Source organism: Solea senegalensis, linkage group LG18 (genome assembly GCF_019176455.1).
Source record: "Solea senegalensis isolate Sse05_10M linkage group LG18, IFAPA_SoseM_1, whole genome shotgun sequence".
NCBI classification, from domain to species: Eukaryota; Metazoa; Chordata; class Actinopteri; order Pleuronectiformes; family Soleidae; genus Solea; species Solea senegalensis.
This window is the reverse complement of record NC_058041.1, coordinates 3,398,329-3,411,166: the sequence shown is the minus strand read 5'-3', so window position 1 is coordinate 3,411,166 and position 12,838 is coordinate 3,398,329. Positions and strand designations below refer to the sequence as shown.

Below are 12,838 nucleotides of genomic sequence, written 5' to 3'. Positions count from 1 at the left end.
ATTTTTCAATGGTCAATATTTATTTTCTTTCCTCATTTATTTATCTATTACATTTTATGACTTCGTTCTGTGGAACACAAATGTTTTATTTTGAAAAAACCCTTTCCCGTTTCTTGTTTTTGCTTCACGATATTTGACAAACTTGGCAACGACCAAACATGGTCTTGTAGTTTTTGTGAAACTATTGTGAATAACAAAACATTAATTAACACAAAATGTACCACTGTTTTACAACAAATATAGTTAATAATCACAGAAACTCGTGTCATTTTACTTCACACACAGCAAAACCAGAGGAAACACTAAATAGAACATAAATTAAAATTCAACAAGATAAGAAAGTAAATTGATTTAAAAAATGCTTTTTTTTAAAAATTAAGATAATGCACAGATAGGTCAGCATGTCATTTATTAACAAGTACCTTGTACCTTATACTGGCGCCAATCAGTTTTGGCACAAAGTAATGTAATAACACTAATTATGTTAAACTCAAACTGGAAAGGAAATTAAGTTGAACAGATTGTCCCCATTATGTCTATATTTACCCATTCACAGAATCATTAAAGGTGCAATGTTTAAGATTTAGTGAAATCTAGTGGTAAACTGGCAGATTGCAACCAGCTGACTGTGGAGTGACACAAACAGTATATCTATAAATATAGGAATCATTCAAAATGTAACAAACATACTACATTTGTTAATTTCAGTTGATTATACACAAATAAATACATCATTCTAAATATCATATTTCTGCAGATATCCGTCCTTAATCAGACAAACTGTACACAGTGCAAACATGACATTTCTGGTTCTTAGGGACGGTACAGTGCAGGTCTCATGGTGACAAAGGGGAAATTGTAGGTCTGTGGCAGACCCTGATGTGTTGTGAGGTTGAAGGATTGCCACGAGAACGGCCGCAGACCACCCTGCGTCGTGGGGCCGTTTATTGCCTCGGCAGCCAGTTGGTGAGCCATCTGGAAGTCTGTCACCTGCACCGCAAGACACAAATGAGCAGGGAGGCAGAGAGGGCAGACGTTCTATAGGGTTCAAATGACAAATTAAGGCCGCGCACATGCTATGATGACATGTCTGTCTGATTTAATTGAGCAAAGAACCAACAGTGTCTTCATAAAGTACCCAGTGTGTGAAATAAAATCTGTTTTATCCTCTTTTAAATCCTTTTTTACAGACACATTTTAACGTTACTTGCTTTTGCAGCACTCAGTGTGTGAATTTTACCATTCCATACATTTTAATGCTTTTATTATTTCATTCAGTTTAGTTTCATGGCCTGATTAGGATTTACCTTTAATTGCTTTTGTTTCACTTTTGCAACTGTAATCCAAGGTGCTATAAATAAATAAAATAAAAATAAATAAAGTTTATTATTATTATTATAATTATTATTATTACCATTACTGTTATAATGTAACGATATAGTTTAAGTATAGTTTTTGGTGCGTGGCATTTTTATGCTTCTGACTAATATAAATGTGGCATTTTTCAAAGCAGAAATGACAATGATTCAGTGTTTTCTTCCTTTTTTAGCATAGCAAAATTGTTGTAAACGGAAGAGGAATGCTAATGAGGTCAGACATCCCCTTGCAGTTTTTCACATATCCTGGGAACTATCGTAACCTATGTTAGATGGCTGGGTGCAGTGCTTTGCTCCCATGGCTTTGGTGTCCGCTGACTTTTCTTTTTTTGACTCCAACATGAAGTTGATATTTTCTGGTTTTTGGGTCAAATGTCTTAGAGTTGGTTGGATGGACTGTCAGCCAACATGTGAGGTAGAAAGAAAAAGCCCAATATTAATAGTTAATAAACAGTCATATTTTGCATGTACATGATCACACATACAACATTTACTGTCTCTGGAACAAGTATATGAAAATACAAACGACTTGTTGAGCAATTAAGCAGAAAAAAACTGCAGCAAATACTTGAAATTTCAAAATACCAAATATAAAATATAAAATAATCAAAAACACATACATTGCACGCACAAAGACTTCCCTGTGAATTTGAATAATGCTCCCATGAAAATACAAAACGATTCTCAAGCTTGATGTTCACCTTAGTGTCATAGCAGCCTCCTGGGCGTGGCCTCCTCGGTCTCAGGTCGTCACGGCAACAGATGGTCTTACATGGATGGCCCTTGGAGTAGGGGTCTCTCTTGTAGTCTGCAACAGAACCAGTCTGACATTTTTACTTTTGCTGATTGTCAAAAAATAGTTGAGGAACAAGAGAAATATCGTTCTACCTACTGTTGTATCTCATGATGTGCTTGAGGGAGTTGAGGTCAGACACCTTGGCCTGGTCCCTGCGGAGGATTTTGGCTCGGGGACAGAGGTCGTAGGAGAAGTCTACTCCATATCTCTTCCACATCACACCAAACCCGCTCAGGGAGTAGATTTCGACATGGAAGGGTATGTTGTAGGATGGCCAGTAACCTGTGAGGAACACATTAGTGTGTTTGTGGAAATTCTTTGCAGATTTTTTGTGATTTTTGACATCTAAATCTTTAGAAAAGTCATAGCACACCACTCCTGATCAAAACGCATGTTTTGATATAGGATGTGTGGAGGAAGAAGAAACACAGAATAATAACAATAGATGGTTTGCAATGCAAATCAATGGAGTTCTCCTGTAGTACGCCATTGATTTGCATTGCTAAGCAGGCACTCTAATGAAGCTGCAAACTGCATTAAAGGAGCAAAGACTTGTTCCCATTCCATGCAAAAGTTTGTGGGTTTTCACCTGACCCTCAAGAACATTGTGTTTCTTAGGTGCTTGGGCCGTAAGATTGTGTGATCCTTACCTCTGCGTAAAGCCTGAGTCTGATCAGAGTGCATCACTTTCCCAGGAATCTGCTCGACCACGGTTAGAGCTCCGTCCCTGATGCTGTGACCCAGAGAGACTCTGCTCAGGTCCACCACCATGTACTGGCTGTTATATGTACCTACAAGAACAGGGAGGCCACGTCAACAACTTACACTGAATAGATCATCTCCAACGACTTTTCTGAATTGTGTTTGGTTGCACATTGAAAGGTGTTGACCCTTATGGCCAACTTCATTGTTGAAGGGTCATAACTTTAGCTTGTTTACTTTGTATTGGGCAGCTGATGGAATCCAACATGGGTCTTTACCACCTCTGTTTAAGACTGAAATGCCTCAACTAAGACTATGGTTTGCCAGAAAATGTAGATTGGACTACATTCTAATAACCTTACTGCGCCACTAGCAGAGTTCTCATGTACCTGGTACAATATCTTTATGTTCTGGAAGTTAGTGTTTTCACTGCAGGTAAAACAACATGCACTATCTTGCACATGCCTGAGGGATCTGGAACTGACTGAATGTCGGCCTCAGAAGTCACTGACTTGTTCAGACAATAAATCCCACACCTAACCCTATTATTAGAATTAAATAAATAAATAAATAAAAAAAAAGCACACAAAGGTGAAGGCTCTGGTGTTAGCTGGCCACATGCCGCCACAACAGTTTGGCATGATGGTGACGAGTAGGAGGAGGAGTAGAGCAGTCAGAGCAGCTCGAGGATGACTGTCGGTGCCAAGAACACTCTGTCCTGTTCTCCTCCGCCCTCCCATGGCAACATGACGAGAAAGATCAAAGCAGCTGCCCAATTAACACGCACAAGTGTTGTATAATAATAATAATAATAAGGACGGGTCCATATGAGAGTCTGCTCTATCTCTATATGCACATTTGTCATGTGTGGCTTCTTTTTCTTGCACAGCAGTCTTACTTAATTGTCCTCTGACATCACCCAAAAAAATGCACAGTAAGTCAGCTCAAGGTAAATCTTGCAGCTCTGCTCCAGTATGCACACTACCCAGAAAGCAATCTCTTAAAGCTGTAGTGCACAACCTGTAAATAAAAACAAATGTCCAATAAATTAGGTCACACGATGCCGATGAAGCAAATCATCTGCATCAATGAATCCGTCCTCTGTTTCTCAGCAGAGCAGAGCTGCTCATGTCGCCCGGTGACACAGAGTGATACCTGTCATGCCACACCTGACCTCACTTTTCCACGATACAGTTCTCCCACTACTCGTCCCGACTCGTACCCGGTTTGGTATCGGGCACGTCGTTTTCCATGACTATAGGTCGACATAGGGGACGACGTTTTATATACGACACAAACTAGTGACGAGCAAAGCAGCTGTTTTTGGTGTGACTGAATCATGAATCATTATAATTATTATATATATATATATTATATCATCATAGGTAGAAGAAGTTTTAAGTCTTTATCCGATCTACAGTTCGGCATCGTTCAGTTTGATTCTTGTGTCGGACGTCACGCTTCCAGCTAAGTCTCTGATCAATCAGTGGTAACAGGTACTATAACTAATGGAAAAATCAAAGAAATCATGCAGGAATTTTATAGTGGAAAAGTGGCGAGATGAGTCTGATGTCACCGCCTGCAATAAAAGAGTCAATGTTTGTCCAAATCCCGCTAATATATTTGTAAATGAATTATTAATGACGTGTTTGTCAGTGGAAAACATCCCCTCTCAGCACCTTCCTGTATTGACTCATATCCAAGAGGATTTCACCTGAGTTGTATTTGGAGAAAACGTGCGCCCACTCCTCCCCGCTGTGTGCCATGCTGTTGGCCAGGCGCACTCTCTGCCACGCCAGCAGGCTGCGAGGACTGAGCTGGGAGAACAGGGAGGCGTTGAAGATGCCGATGGAGGTCTGAGTCATCAGCAGGCTGCTCCCGAGCAGGTAGAAGTCATCCAGAGACATGAGGAAGCCTGCACAGAGAAGGAAGGAGGAGGAGGAGGAGGATGTGTGGAGACAAAGTTATTCTAGGACAAATATTGAAAAGCAAATGTTTGACAAGGGAAGGGGAAAGGTAATAGTGATGTAGGAAGTCCCACAGTGAGTTATTAGTCACGGTGTGTAGTGGCAGTTGGCCTCTGTGTTGTTGGATTAAATCATTGCTCTCGTGCAAAGTTCAAGTCTTTCTTTAAAAGCTTTTCATCTTTTATTCATTTTTTTGCTTGTGTTAATGACATCTGCCACAGGTATGTAACTTTTATATATTTTAAACTTTAATCTTCTATTTCCATGATGTGCCTTAATTACTAATGTTCTTCATGTTACGCGCTGAAAGTGTCATCAGTGAAACTCCATATAATCTTTTATTTTAAGCGTTATTTTGCTTTCATTTGGAGATCCTGGCCTCAAATTTATATATTTATTTTACTATTTAACATGACTAATGAGAATTATTCTTCTTATTCTTAAGTCTTAGTCTCTTCTCCTTCAGCCTTTCACCCTCTTCTTTTAGTGTTTGTCTTCTTTTTCTTCTCCAGTGCTCCACAGATGTTGCCATCCATAAAATAGCTTTCTTCTTTTTCTCCTTCCTCCCTCTCTTCCTCTTTACTGGTTACAAAATATAAGGTATGTTGTATTTGTGCCACTCCAGGACTTACCTATTTCTTAGTATTTCTTTGCCCTGAACTACTGCGTATACTAAATGTTTGTCACTGACATACAGAGAATGCAGCTTAAGCAGGATGCTTACGTTGCACTCTTGCATGAACCCTAACCTCCACTGGTGCGATCAGTGTGTTTCATCTCTTCTTTATTAAAATAAGGCTTAAAAACAGCATGGGGTTCTGGTAGCAACGGAGCCTTTAAGAGGATTTTTAAAGGCTTGAGCAACTTGGTAAATCTTTCTCCCACAAAACTACTCAGTCAGCGTCCTCCGCGCGCTGGAGTCCATTTCTTCATGACTCTGCAGACGTGCACCTGCAGCGCATAAGCACGTGATTCCATGTTATTGGAACTGCAGTTTGTTGGAGAATAACGTACAGTGAGGAGAGTTCCTTTGAGGATTTAGTCGTGGGTTTGACGTCAGTGTTTGGATTTCCCCGAGATGAAAATGAAACAGTGGATTAAAGACGAGAATTCAATTAAGCTCAGGGCTTTAGCAGGAAAGTCGTAATACTATTTGCTTAGTCTCCTTATTGATATGATTGTACATATATATATACATATATATATACATACAGTACATGTATATGTGTATATATATATAAAATCTTTTATGGTTGTTTGTCTCTATATGTGGCCCTGTGATGGACTGGCGACCCTCATGTGGAGGATAAAACAGTTAGAAGATGGATGGAAGATGTAGTTCATCCGTGAGTGTGTGTGTGTGTGTGTGTGTGTGTACCGGGGTAGCTGCTGAACGACATCTTTGCAGTGGCAGTGTGTGGTGAGTCCGACACCTTGAAGTCCCAGTGTTTGTAGATGCGCATGGTGGCTGCATATGTGTACCAGCTGGAGTGGCCCAAAAGCAGGTTCTCAAAGCCTGGTAGCACCTGAGACACGGAGGAGAGAGACGACCATTAGTCTGTGCATACTTACTGACTTAATTACTTAAGTAATATTGTTACCTGCTTATTAGCAAATCCTTTCATTCTAACACACATAGTTAAGTCTTGGCACCCTGACAATGAACCAGTTTCTGAAAGTGGATTTGAATCAGATTGTCTGTATGAAACACACCCACATACTCATCTCAATATCATCTCACTTAGTTAGAAACACTGGATTTGAATGAGTTTGTCATAGTGACATGAGATACCTCCAAACTCTCCTTTACCTCCATATGTTACCCTAGCTGGCATTGTACCCAGCTAATAATTTTTGGTTCTGGGAACGTTCCTTTTCGGTTGTTTTTGGGAACCTTTAGAGAACGTTCTCTAAAGGTTCCCAGAATGTTCCCCTAATTTGTCACAACCTTCATACATTAACATGACAGCATTCATCACATATAACTAATATTATTTTAAATTGTGCACATTAGTAGACATGCTTGCAGTGATCATTGTCATCTTCACAATCCTGTTGGTCTTCCTAAACTTTTCATGCAGCGCCATCTTCAGGTCAAGGTCTTGACTGGTCCACGACCGAACATGGAATAATTAAACCCATTTACCACCAACTTCAACTTTACTTTTCGTTTCATGCTAATGAGTAAATCTAAGCACTAAGCAGATTATAACCAAAACGTATTATGCAGAGAGCCTATATTTGAATTTGGTTGCCATATTTACATGGAATACATTTGTCTTTCAACAGCGCCAAAGGGAAACACATTAAATCTTTTGTTGGTTTTTATTGCTCATCTCTTTCCTTACTTGAAAAAGACCCCATTTAACGGCATTTATTCACAGATAAATCAGCATTCACTTAATAAAATGTCATTAAATAAAACCTAATGACAGGCTTCCTGATCACGCTGCATGCACTATTTGCATTGGTTTTGTATGGACATGGCCTCTTGCACTCGCTGACACACTTCACAAAAAGAGACCCATCACACATAAGGGTGCACAATGGAAGCAGTTGGGCCTGTGTTGAGGTCTCACAAGTGCTCCCTCACAGTTTGAGCCAAACGAGCTGGGCCTAACCTTTATGAGAGCAGTGCAGTGGCCCATTCCTGGCATCCTGAAAGCGCCTGTGCCTGTGGAGGAACTGGCACGAGGTGTCAGAGCTGGGACCAGGTCCAGGAGGTCACCAACGCCGTTCAGAAACTGGATCGCAAACGCTGACAGAGGCTGGAGAGAGTGTCAGAGATGACATGAATGAAATGATATCGTAGCAACATGTTGAGCAAAGATTACCAGCCCCACATTACACACCTCTGTGTGTGTGTTCTTTGCCCACTGTGCGGCTCCAGCGTGGAGTCCGTCCAGCTGGGCCAGGATCAGTCCCAGGTGCTTCCACAGGGGGTCATGGTTTCTCCTGAGCTTCACCTGCTCCCTCGCCCACTGGTCCTGAGAGCTGTGGATCGGTTCAGATTGGATTAAGAGGGGGTTCGCTTGTCTGCACTCAGTCATAACATCAGAATCAGACACAGAGGGGTTTCAGATTAAGGATCTCTGCACTTTACTTTTTTACACTCCTTAAATAATCTCCCGTGTAACTTTATTTCCTATTACAAACAAAATGTAGACAAAATGTAGGATAAATAAGATAATTAAAATGTGCAGACAATAATAATATTCAACGTTTGATATAAACAGTTTGAAAGTGACAGAGCACGCCGGGGTTTTTTAAACGCAGTGTGCACAAAAACTGTCTTCTGAGATTGATTAAAGACTCGACCAAATAAATAAATTGTGTTTTGTAGCATTTATACTTTTTGTAATTCACTATGAGTGTCTTCATTTGTTTTTCACACCCTGCAAATGTGTAAATATAGCATTTGTCATTAACTGGACTTCACTGTCACCTAGTTGTTGTTGTTTATTTTTTATCTGTATGTTGTACATGCCAGTTTAAGGTTACTGCAAATCTTGTGTGCTGTAAACAGACTGTACCTCAGAAACTTTGTCAGGGGATTCAAAACGTTCTCGTCCTTTATCAGCTGAGGGTACATGTTGGAGTAATGGGTAAACATTTGCCTGCAGTGGACAAAGGGGAAAAAATCCAAATCAAGACTCAATGCAAACATTTCAAAAGTAAAATCTGAGTCAGAACACTCACCCAGCAGTGAGGTAACCTTCAACGTACCCGGCCAGGAAGTATGTGGTCTCTTCTTCCTGAGGGCTTCCTCCATAACCTGCGTGTATTTCCAGGACGCCCCATCCAGAGAGGAGCAGAGTGTCGTTGAAGTAGCCGTAGGCTCCACCGTCGGTCTCCATCACCTCCTCCTTCAGGATGACACTCTTCTGGGCAGCGTCCCAGTACACGGTGGCCTCTTTGAGGCCTGCACGGTGGAGAGAGGATGGGACAGGGTCACAGTGCTGAGGTTGGATAACACTCATTATATAAGATAATGTCACGACTCCATGAAAATGAAGGACGCGCAGCATTTTTCTTTGATTTTTGTATTTTCTCAGGCAAATAATTATTGGATTTTTAACATTTATATTACAATAACACAAACTTAATATATGTGAGTCTGCAATGTACAATCATTGTGTGTTTAAAATTGCCTTTCTATAGTATAAGCATACATATAAAAACCTACATGTTACCCAATATGAATTTAATATTAAGAGAAATATTTTAAAAAAAATTTAACGTAGATTATATTTACATGCAATTTCCATATAAATAACTTTTTTTTCTCCCCCCAATAAATTTCGCTTTATGACATCGTATCTTTCATGTGTAGATATATCACGGAAACGTTACTTACGGTGAGTTTGCACTAATAATACAGCCAGAGTGCAGAGCAGCGCGCACAGTGTGAGGCTCCGTGTGTCCATGTCAGCTGGGGTTTCCCTGTGATTCTCCTCGGCAGATAAATATGATTGGAATGCCTCGCGATGTCTTTACGGTGGCTGCCGATGATGTTAGCTCCATCCATTTTTCATCTTGCGTTCCAAAATGAATATATATGTAAAATGAAGTGTAAAAATAACATTATTTGTGGGTATAAAACCAGAGAATCAAAACAATTTCACCCCAGATGGGACTCGAACCCACAATCCCTGGCTTAGGAGGCCAGTGCCTTATCCATTAGGCCACTGGGGCTAGGCGGCATGTAATGATGATATATTTCGACAAATATCGTAACCAACGTGTATTATATTATGTCTATTTGGTGTTTTATTGTATTATTACAAATATAATTAACAATATATTTACTAATTTATCCAGAATCCTATGAAGATAATTGTAAAGTAAGGACTTGTTGGACGAAGCAATCACCATGGTGATGCATTAGCTGCCTATGGATGATACCATTTTCGTTCACAGAAAGGGGGTATTTGTGTCAGTTGAACGGGACTTACAGTGGGAAAACCGCGCAAATAACACTCTAAATAGAGGATTCGGCGGCTGAGTTTATTTAAAAATACATTTAACCCGTTGTTGTTTGAAATTTATCTTGAATTAGTACCTAGTGTAAGCCATGCCATATTTCACAGTTGTCGTTTTAGTTCAAATAGAACAGTCCCACATGCGCAGAAGCAACAATTGTTTTGGGGGAAGGAAACAATTCCTGCCACCACTTTAAAGAAATTACACAAGTAGACTTTATGGAGGTAAATGCATTAGTTGGTTATTCTAACTGATTCATCAACTACTAACCAGCCTTTGAAGAAGTCGAGAGTTTCAATTGAAGGTCAGATATGAGTAGTAGCCACACCTAGCTAGTGCTAGCGTAGCACACAGGGCTAGTAGACCTGTGTAGGTCGTTTGGAAATATTTTATTAATGTTAATGTTTCACGATTGCTAATTAGCCGCTAATATAAGAAGTATTTGATCACAGTCAGTTAGTATGTGTGCTTCCCATATGAGATCTAGTGATACTGATGCCTTGCTAATTGCTAATCTGTTAAGAATAATACTTTGATCCCTTTTAAGTGGCTGTTTATATAGTGGTATTTGTTTTGGCATTAAATTTAAGAGAGAAATTTTTTTTACTTTTTGAATTATTATTTTCTGTTTGATATTTTATATTTTAAAAACAGTGCTGTGTGTGTGTGTGTGTTGAAACAATGAAATCGTAAACCGTTCTACTTAATCACAGCTATTCTTGTGAGTATATCGTGGGCAAACCACTGGCCGAGCTCTAACTACATGTTATGCTTCTCCCATAGGTTGAAGTTAAAAGTTAGTCCAGTATGTAAGAATAATTTAGAAGAATAAATTATGACGCTTTTCCACAGTACAGTTCTAGCACAACCTGGCTTGGCACAGCTCGATGCTTCTCTGTGTGGTATCAGGCACGTCGATTTCCATTACTATAGTTCCAGTCATAGTACGACTTCACAAAACTGGCATTTTATATGCAACACACACTGAATCATTAGAATCAGTTCTCTGGCACTAAACATTAAACCTACCCACCATCAATGGTAAAGTGACGCATTTATGCGAGTTCAGCTGCTGATTAAAGCATGTTTTTTTTAGGATTTTTAAGTCTTTTTTAACTGATCTACAGTTCAACATTTTTCAGTTTGATTCCAGTCTGTCACGTTGAGTGCAGGAACATGACTCCTCCACCACCCTCCAACAGCCATCTCCGGCACTAAGCATTATACCTACCCACCGTCAACGGTAAATCGTATATGCGAGTTCAGCTCACCCCTCCCTTTCCCAAGTGCATTGCAGAACTACGGTGGCCTTTGCATCCCAAAATGGACATCTCTCTTCGTCGTTTATGTAGTAAGCATATATATAACTTCAAAGTGCAAAACACAAGCTCTGGCTGGTTTTTGCTGCTGTAGAAACATGGCAGAGCAAGATGGAGGCCTCTGTAAAGCGAGGCCATTGCTGAAAGTTCATACAAAATGGCTTATTCTAAGGCTGCTGTGAGCTAATATTCACAAAGTTCCTGCCAGCAAACCCTCCTAAATGATAAACATAAACTGTGGCTAGGTGATGCTGTTAACTCACATGCTAATGCCTGTTATTGTTGAAACCCCAATCTCGTACAGGATCTTAAAAAGTCACTCAAGATGCCGATCTTTGGAAACACATTCAGTCCAAAGAAGATTCCGCCTCGCAAATCCGCATCACTGTCAAGCCTCCACACGGTGAGTTTTCAGTATCTGCTGAATTATAAACACAGTCCCGGAACAATCATGGGTATACACCCATATAACAAACAAATTGTATTTTATTTGTATAGCACATGTCAAAGTGCTCTCACATAATGCATAGATGGTACAACGTGTTTTGCCTCCTCATCTCATGTAGCTGGATCGGTCCACAAGAGAAATCGAGCTGGGTCTTGAGTATGGGCCTCCTGCAATGAACATCGGAGGCCTGAGCTGGAAGTTTGAAGAGGGACAGTGGGTATCAGGTACTACCCTTTTTTTTTTTTTTCCAAAGAGTGACTTGAGCGGTGGCAGTTGTTGCCATAGGTGCTCACGTAATAGTTTTTTGTTTGTTGAAACAGAATCTGGTGGGAATACCTCTGGTAGGGAATTGCGGCGGCTTAAGAAAAGAAATGCACAACTGGAGGAAGAAAACAACCTCCTGAAACTGAAGATTGAACTCCTCATGGACATGGTGGGAGCTTTCATCATGCTTTATAGTACACTGATTATGTTTGGTTCGTTTTTATGTCAACAATGCATTTATACAACACTATCAGAGTTTCGTTTATCACACTGCAAATCTATACTTTGTGACAACTCCAATGGTTAAAGGTGGAGATACTACATAACTGATGTTATTCTTTTCTCTTTTTTAGTTGACAGAGACGACAGTGGAGTACCACATGATGGAGAAGGAAGTGGACGAATTAAAGAGTCAACATTGACAGATCTGACCTGATTCCTGCATGAATTGACAATATTCTTAGTCCTCTTTTTGTATTATAGTTTTGCGTTTATTATATTGATGTTTAAAAAAAATCCATCTTGTTTTCTACCTTTTTTAAGTACCATGCTCATATTTATTTGACTGAAATCAGATGTTAAAAGACGGCATATGATGCATCAAAGCAAGTCAAGCTCAGTGCTAAAGCTACACTGATCACAGCAATAAATTAAAAAAGGCTTTCTTAGATGGCAGTTCAGTGTGACCTAATTTTGGTAAACAGAACTGATGATGTGGAATCTGATTCTAAGGTTATCAGATTTAGTAGTTTTGTTCTGCTGTCTTTTGAGTTCTATCTCAATAAACTTGAAGACAAAACTTACATCATGTATGGAAAGTACAGACTGACCTTTGTATATGTTTGTATTGAGGTTATGAATAAAACACAGTCATTTGAAAGAAAACAGCAGTTTTATTGTGTCCCAAACTCAAATGACCTGGAGGCCACTGAGCATCTAGTCTGGTCAGTAAATGTAACTGTTCAGTGAAAAACATCAGTTTT

General features: G+C 39.8%; 2 protein-coding genes and 1 non-coding gene across 5 annotated transcripts; 1 reads left to right on the top strand and 2 right to left on the bottom strand.

Moving 5' to 3' along the window:
- Positions 1 to 392: 392 nt before the first annotated feature.
- On the bottom strand, positions 393 to 9,531 carry plbd1b (phospholipase B domain containing 1b). The gene is made up of 11 exons (XM_044013368.1): positions 9,199 to 9,531; positions 8,541 to 8,763; positions 8,375 to 8,458; positions 7,694 to 7,835; positions 7,463 to 7,609; positions 6,220 to 6,367; positions 4,589 to 4,789; positions 2,823 to 2,963; positions 2,269 to 2,454; positions 2,078 to 2,184; positions 393 to 990 (listed from the first exon to the last, which is right to left on the bottom strand). Exons 1-11 carry the CDS (start codon positions 9,266 to 9,268, stop codon positions 814 to 816), a joined length of 1,626 nt encoding a protein of 541 aa, XP_043869303.1. The 5' UTR covers positions 9,269 to 9,531; the 3' UTR covers positions 393 to 813.
- trnar-ccu lies at positions 9,464 to 9,536 on the bottom strand. The gene has a single exon. It is a non-coding gene; the product is annotated as a tRNA-Arg (tRNA).
- A 425-nt stretch (positions 9,537 to 9,961) lies between these two features.
- Positions 9,962 to 12,740, top strand: cby1 (chibby homolog 1 (Drosophila)). Of its 3 annotated transcripts, none has more exons than XM_044013260.1 (5): positions 9,962 to 10,128; positions 11,448 to 11,546; positions 11,710 to 11,815; positions 11,912 to 12,024; positions 12,209 to 12,740. In XM_044013260.1, exons 2-5 carry the CDS (start codon positions 11,469 to 11,471, stop codon positions 12,275 to 12,277), a joined length of 366 nt encoding a protein of 121 aa, XP_043869195.1. In that variant the 5' UTR covers positions 9,962 to 10,128; positions 11,448 to 11,468; the 3' UTR covers positions 12,278 to 12,740. The 3 variants fall into 3 exon arrangements, with proteins under 3 accessions (XP_043869195.1, XP_043869194.1, XP_043869196.1); XM_044013259.1 differs by having other exon boundaries at positions 9,969 to 10,048; XM_044013261.1 differs by lacking the exon at positions 9,962 to 10,128 and adding an exon at positions 10,967 to 11,175.
- Positions 12,741 to 12,838: the final 98 nt, after the last annotated feature.

Bases quoted from the DNA above. Each gene is read 5' to 3' on its own strand.
- plbd1b (XM_044013368.1), bottom strand. From the start codon at position 9,268: ATGGACACACGGAGCCTCACACTGTGCGCGCTGCTCTGCACTCTGGCT. The intron at 2,964-4,588 runs GTGAAATCCTCT...CTGTTCTTGTAG, and splicing joins TTTCTCCAAATACAACTCAG to GTACATATAACAGCCAGTAC. The intron at 2,185-2,268 runs GTAGGTAGAACG...GTTCTGTTGCAG, and splicing joins GCACATCATGAGATACAACA to ACTACAAGAGAGACCCCTAC.
- cby1 (XM_044013259.1), top strand. The intron at 11,547-11,709 runs GTGAGTTTTCAG...CATCTCATGTAG, and splicing joins CACTGTCAAGCCTCCACACG to CTGGATCGGTCCACAAGAGA. The intron at 11,816-11,911 runs GTACTACCCTTT...TTGTTGAAACAG, and splicing joins AGAGGGACAGTGGGTATCAG to AATCTGGTGGGAATACCTCT.